This window comes from Condylura cristata, unplaced genomic scaffold, assembly GCF_000260355.1.
Source record: "Condylura cristata isolate star-nosed mole 26May11 unplaced genomic scaffold, ConCri1.0 scaffold00008, whole genome shotgun sequence".
Taxonomy (NCBI): Eukaryota; Metazoa; Chordata; class Mammalia; order Eulipotyphla; family Talpidae; genus Condylura; species Condylura cristata.
Window position 1 is genome coordinate 25587917 of NW_004567109.1, and position 6541 is coordinate 25594457.

Sequence of the window (6541 nt, forward strand, 5' to 3'; positions counted from 1 at the left end):
TGGGGAGTTGGGCAGCACAGAGAGAAGACTGGGCATAGTTTGGGGCAAACGGCATTCACCAGAAGAACTTCATGCAGAAGACAGGAAAGCCCCGGGCATTTCAGAAAGCGATTTGACAAAATGACGTCACGCAGAGTGTGAGATACAGGGATGGGGGCGGGGGTCACAGAATCCGGTGATGAGTGTGGGCCCTAGAGGCTGCAGAGGACGGAGAAGAGACCGGAGGCTTGTCAGGAGGCCTCAGCGCCAGTGGGAAGGGGCGAGGGTGCACTGGGAGTGAGGCCGATCCAGACCCCAGGTGCTGACACGGGCTGGCCACCTGCTGTCCTCTGCGCCAAGCCTAGTTCTTGGCTGCCCTCCCTGGCAATGGATCCCAGTCCAGTAAGATTTACTCACCAATCCAGGGAGCCAGCAGCCTGTAGGTACTGTGATTTTTGGGGTCTGAAAGGAAAGTGATGAGAAAGTAAACTGTAGAGGACCAAAGGAACCAGTGAGGAGCCGTGTCCCGGCCGTGGGCTCCATCCCTTCCTGAGGGTTGTCATCTGGCCTTTGTCCCAAGCCTCTTTCACCTGCCTCCCCTCCTGGCCCTCTCCTGAGAGTCCCAGGGCTCAGAAGCCGGACTCAACTCCCACCATTAAGCCCATGGCACTGGAGTCGAGTATTGGCAAGAAGAAGGCTCAGTGACAAAGAATAAGGTAAAATTTTGACTTCACACCATTTGTCGTGGCTTCCCCACCCCCTTGGCACAGGATCAGTAGCACTTATTGGTGCCAAACCCGAAGTTTAATCCAGGAAAATATCCATAAAAATACCATGAAAACTTGGTCTTAAATGAAAGAAAATAGGGCCCTCCCTGGTGGTGCAATGGGTTAAAGCACAGCACTACAAAGCTGTCCACAGCCACTTCCGCATGAGTTCGATTCCCAACCAGGGAGGTGACCCACATGGTGTGGCAGACCTTTCCTGACCCACCCTCTGCATTCTTCAGCAGTGTATTTCAGTGAAGTACAGTCAGTCTGCCTGTCCTGTTCTCTACTCTGTCTCTGCTGAATCCACTCTTCCTCCTGCACACCTGGCCTGAACCCAGCTCTTGTATGCATAAATAAATAAGTCTTTACAATAAATAAAAAACAAAACGAAAGAAAATCATTATTGGAAGTTGTGTCACCACAACTGTTCGAGCACTCACTTCAATATCACAGCTTTGGACTGGCTTGTAGACAGGAGGTTGGGGGAGGATGGTCTTTATTAAAGGCTGACACTGGGATTTCAAAACCCAGAACATTTACTACCATGGGAGGAGGGGCTTTTGCTGGGAAGGGGGTTTGCTCTCACCTGACCTCCCGAGAATCTCCTTCATGTAGTCAGGGTCGTAGACCAGGAATTGGACCGTAGTTCCCCAGAGCCAGCGAGGACAGGCACGCGGGAATTTCTCCACTCTTTTCAGTATTTGTTGTAGCTCATTTTTCTGGAACTGTCACCAGGAGGAAAAAATCAATGAAAGTGTTTTACACATAGGTGTGTGGGGGTGAAGGCAGGACAGTCACAGGGAAATCGTTCCAGATCTCTAGAGGTAGGAAGAGTTCAGCCCTGTTTCTTCAGCCTTGGACACTTGTCCAATATTGGTGGCTGCCCACGGCCTTAACTGAGGCCAGTTCTGGGTGGCGCTGTGGTCTCACCATGACCAGCATACAGAAACTTAGTCAGGGATGGACTCCTTGGTGTACAAACTTTGGGAATCACTAGAACATTTATGTGAACAATTGTATGGCAACTCATATCAATTGGGAAGCAGTTTTGTCATACAGATTTGATAATTTAGATTTTAATGAGTTATCTGTCAAAATTTATGTTTGTAAACTAATTTGAATTTGGCATATGGTTGTTGTATATGTTCACTATTAAGCATATACATATAAATATTAGTTAATATAAAATAGATTTGAGATGACTAAGTGAAATTAAAAACTAAGTGGTCTGGGCCCTCCCTGATGGCGCAAAGGGTTAAAGCACAGGACTAAGAAACTAAAGCTACTTCCCAATGAGTTCCATCCCCACCTGCCCTGGAGGTGACCCACATGGCCTGGCAGACCTCTCCTGACCTACCTGCTGCTCCCCTCAGCAGTGTACCCCATTCTGTCTCTGGTGAATCCTCTCACCGCCCCTGCACCTCTGGCCTGTACCCCAGTTCTGTATGCACAAATAAATAAATCTTTAAAAAAAACTAAGTGGTCTATGTAATATATTCTACATACTTTATATGCACATATTTTAAGACAAAGTCTGGATATGTGCCTATGAAAATGGTGTTGAGGTCTGGTCTTGGAATTTGGGTTTTCTGCCTCATTTTCCCTTGCCAGTACCAAGGAACCTTTTTGAGCTCCCCACTGCCTGCGGTAGACATTTAAACTCCTCAACACGGAGCACAAAGGTCTGTGCCTTCCTTCTCTTCCCTCGCTCCTGCTGACCTGACACCCCCTGAACCCCACCACAGGCACTGCTGCTCCTCCCCAGCTGGGCCTGCCCCCCTCACCTGGGCACAGCTCCTTCTCTAGCTGGGGCACCCCTTCTTCATCACCAGCAAATGCCTCCCTTCAACTTCAAGATTCAGATTTAATTTACTCCCTTGGAATTCTCAGAAACATTTGGATCTAGACACGTTCCATGTAGTCAACTCTTCTCTGTTCCAACTGATGTGTAATTCAAGGCAGCCCCCTGCTTTGCAGTCTCTGAGCTTTGTGTGTGTCCCTCTGACACCAGGATCCCCCAGCTCTGAGACTACTGGCCCGACTGTGGATAGGGTCCCTCTGTCAGCTCCCAGTCCGTGGGCACCCACACGTGCCAGCGTTGAGTCAGACACTGAGGCAGGCTAGGGTACAAGCCTTTATCTGTGTGGTGCTTCCGGTCTGTTTGGGATGGAAAGGAAGATTAAGAGCAGGACAGTAGACAGAGCTACTCTGTGAGGAAGGAAGCCCAGCCTTTGCAGAAGGGGCCTGACTGTAGTGGGCAGGACACAGCCCCTCGTGCCCTTGCTCACTCAAGGAGGCATCAGTCACCAAGACTAGCAGGTTAACAGCTGAGCCAGAGGCAGTGTCTCCGGAAGAGCTCACAGCTGGGACCCCGCAGACAAAGGGGCTGGGCAGGAGGTGCTGCTCTGGGAGACCACGTGGGGCAGGAGTTGTCCCTGTGTCCTGGGAGAGCACTTGCAGGAGGCAGTTTGGGCTGGGCTTTGTCAGATGACCGAGGAGGGATGAGGCCAGCAAGGTGGAGGGTCCAGTGTGAGCAGAAGGCTCACACATTCAATGGATGAGGAGCCAAGACCTGAGAGGTGAGCTGGGCTTCCCCTGGAGGCCAAGTGAAGGCCCCACAGCAAAGGACAGCCAAGAAGACTACTTGCAGGAGGTGGTTTGGGCTGGGCTTTGTCAGATGACCCAGGAGGGACAAGGCCATTAACTGTGGAGGTCCTAACATGAGAAGAGGCCAAGGCCAGATGCCCAGTCAGGTGGGAGGACACGGGGTGACCAAGGGTCACAGAGAAGAGAAGGAAGGAAACAGGAGGAAGTATTGGATACTGCTCCTGTGAGGCTCCGACCGTTTCCAGTTCTTGTCCTTGACTCTATTCTGCTGATAACCATGTTACAGCCGTTTCTCCATGCTCAGAGCAGGCAGCCCAGGGCAGTGGTACTGTCCTTCCACTAGCCTGCAGCTGCTCCTTCCCTCCTGTTGATCACTCCACAGACCCAGAAAAACATCCCTCTGTGCAGGCGATTTGAGTGGGAATGAATCCCTGAGCCCCAAGTGCTCACAGCATAGGCATTTGGACCTTGACAGCTGGGAGTTAGAGATTCTGTTTAACGGTGCAGTTGAAATGTCAGTACTTCTTCCCTGGGCCAGCTGGGAGACCCTCACACAGCTGTGTGACAAGCCTCTTATTAGGGTTTAAAATTGAAATCACTACTCTGGAAAAAATCAGTCAGTCCTGGGAACTTAGCTGCTTGGTTTCCTACACCTGGCTTCTCTCCTCCTTGCCCCATTCGTGCAATCTTCACTGTAAACTGTTACCTTGTTAGCTTCCTGTCTGTAGTCTTCAAGGACTTTGAACCCTACAGGACAGGGTCTATAAGGAGAAGATGGAATGGAATGACAAGTAAGGAAGCAGCTAGAAGCCTGAGGCTCTGAAATTAAGGTTCTCTGCAGTGGAGGGGAAACTCAGGAGGAGCAGGCATTGTCCTCAAAGAGCAGGCTGCCAGGACACCCTGCAGACCTGCCTGAGGAAGGGGTGCCCCCCACCTGCGTCACCAGCCCAGGCTTCCCTGAGGGAGAGAGTTCTGTTGACTAAGATGAAGAGCCAAGACCTGAGAGGTGAGCTGGGCTTTCCATGGAGGCCAAGTGAAGGCCCCGCAGCAAGGCTTTGTCCAGTGACTTGCTGACCGTGACTGCTCTGAGAACCCAGCCCTCCCTGGCCTCCCCTCTCTTCCTACCTCCTTGTAGTGTCCAAAGAACCAGTGGGAGGGTGGAGATGGGAACTGCTGGGTGGCTTTGAGCAGCCACTGCCTGTGCAGATAGAGCTGGGCAGCCTTGATCAGCAGCAGGACCAGGCTGAGCAGGCAGGCCACTTGCAGGAGCGCAGACACACTGGCCAGGCGGCCGGAGGGGCTCGGCACAGAGACGCTCATGGTGCAGCAGCGTCTGGGTGTCTGGCTGTCCCTGTGTGTCCTTGACCACCCCGTCCATCACAGTCACATAAGTACTCCCTCAGTGAAGTGTTGCTCCGCCCCCCTGGACGGGGCTGGTGATAGGTGAGGGCAGAGGGCAGAGCAGTTAGCATAACTGGATCATCCATCCTGACACAGTAAGGGAAAGGCTTTCTCAGCTGACATTGATAATAACCGCACATATTAACTTTCTACACACCAATCATTCAATGAGAAACTGCTATATATGTAGCTGGTAGTATCTTAACACAGTGGTAAGCAAAACAGATGCAAACACAGACTTCAAGGAATTCACATTCTAGTTAATGTTCTCCAGTAAGGGTTATTCAATAGCATTTCTTTTGGATAAATGATGCAATAAATTCTCACTTTGAGATGTTTATTTATAGACTAAAATCAACCAAATCTTTAAGTGTGTCTTATCATAATGCTAATTGTATTTACCACTAACAATTATTTTCTTTCACTTAAGTGACTCATAATATGAATGTCACCATTTTATATGACATTGGAGAAATCAGTTTTTCAGTATCAATAGCTTAATTCCTTCTTCAATCAAATACACGAGAATTTCAATAATTTTAAATAATCTTAGTTATGGAGCTTTCCTAATAGTAGCTCTACTTTAGTGCAATCATAACATCTGCTCAATTAGGGTGACAGTCCTCCATTTTATCATCTCTGAAAGCCCTAAAACCAGTTTCAGTCCAACTTCACTGAAGTTCTAAAATGGGATTTTTGCTAATTCCCTTTCATCCTGCAATAAAAAAGTAATTAGAAAATTACAGCTTTCATCTGTGGGCACAGGGTAGGCAAGAGAAGGATAGCAGGCATCAGATTGGAAAGGAAGGTATGAACCTACCACTTTTGGAGATGTCGTGATAATATACATAAAATATTTAAAGACCCCTTTTAAAAAATGAAGTGACTGGATGCAAAGTCAATAAAGAAAATTGGTTGTATTGCTCTATGGAACCATTAATCTGTAAGAGAAATAGAGATGACAATTCCATTTTCAATCACATCAAAAAGAATAAATTTAGCAATGGGTATAAAATATCTTCACACTGGAAACTATAAGACATTGTTTTTAAAAAAAAAAAAAAAAAAAAAAAAAAAAGGGCCCTCCCTGGTGGCGCAGCGGGTTAAAGCACAGCACTAAGAAACTAAAGCCACTTCCGCATGAGTTCAATCCCCACCTGCCCGGAAGACAACCACAAGGCGAGGCAGACCTCTCCTGACCCGCCCGCTGCTCCCCTCAGCAGTGTACTTCGTCGATCTGCCTGTTCTGCTCCCCGCTCTGTCTCTAGTGAATCCTCTCACCCTCCACATCTCTGGCCTGTACCCCAGCTCTGTACGAATAAATAAATAAATCTTTAAAAAAAAAAAAAAAAGCACAGATCAATGGGAAGATACTCTATGTCTTGGATGGGTGATGAACATTCTTCCTTTCTCTTGAATGATGATATATATATTTGTGCACCACCTTGAATTGACTGTCAAGTACTTAGAAATTTGAGATAGTTGTCCAAGCACTGAGACTCTCCTGAGGTGTATCTTGAAAAAGATGGCTTGAGTTGTACTTGTGCTTTGGAAAGCTCAATGCTACACAAAAATATAAGAGACATTTGGGGAAACTCTACTTTTGCCAGCACCATGCAAGGCACTGAGTAGGAAACCTCCCTCTTCCCATCTCACCTCTTCTCTCACTCCAAGTGGAAGGTACAGAATGTTGAGATGGGAACTGCTGGGCAGCTTTGAGCAGCCACTGCCTGTGCAGATAGAGCTGGGCAGCCTTGATCAGCAGCAGGACCAGGCTGAGCAGG

General features: G+C 48.4%; 1 protein-coding gene across 1 annotated transcript in view; it reads right to left on the minus strand.

Moving 5' to 3' along the window:
- Nucleotides 1-4676, minus strand: part of LOC101628913 (cytochrome P450 4A11-like) — a 9680-nt gene extending 5004 nt beyond the window's left edge. The window contains exons 1-3 of the mRNA XM_012722117.1: nt 4482-4676; nt 1336-1474; nt 397-441 (exon numbers count right to left, since the gene is read on the minus strand). Coding sequence (XP_012577571.1) covers nt 397-441; nt 1336-1474; nt 4482-4676 — 379 coding nt within the window. The remainder of the gene's footprint in view (nt 1-396; nt 442-1335; nt 1475-4481) is intronic.
- Nucleotides 4677-6541: the final 1865 nt, after the last annotated feature.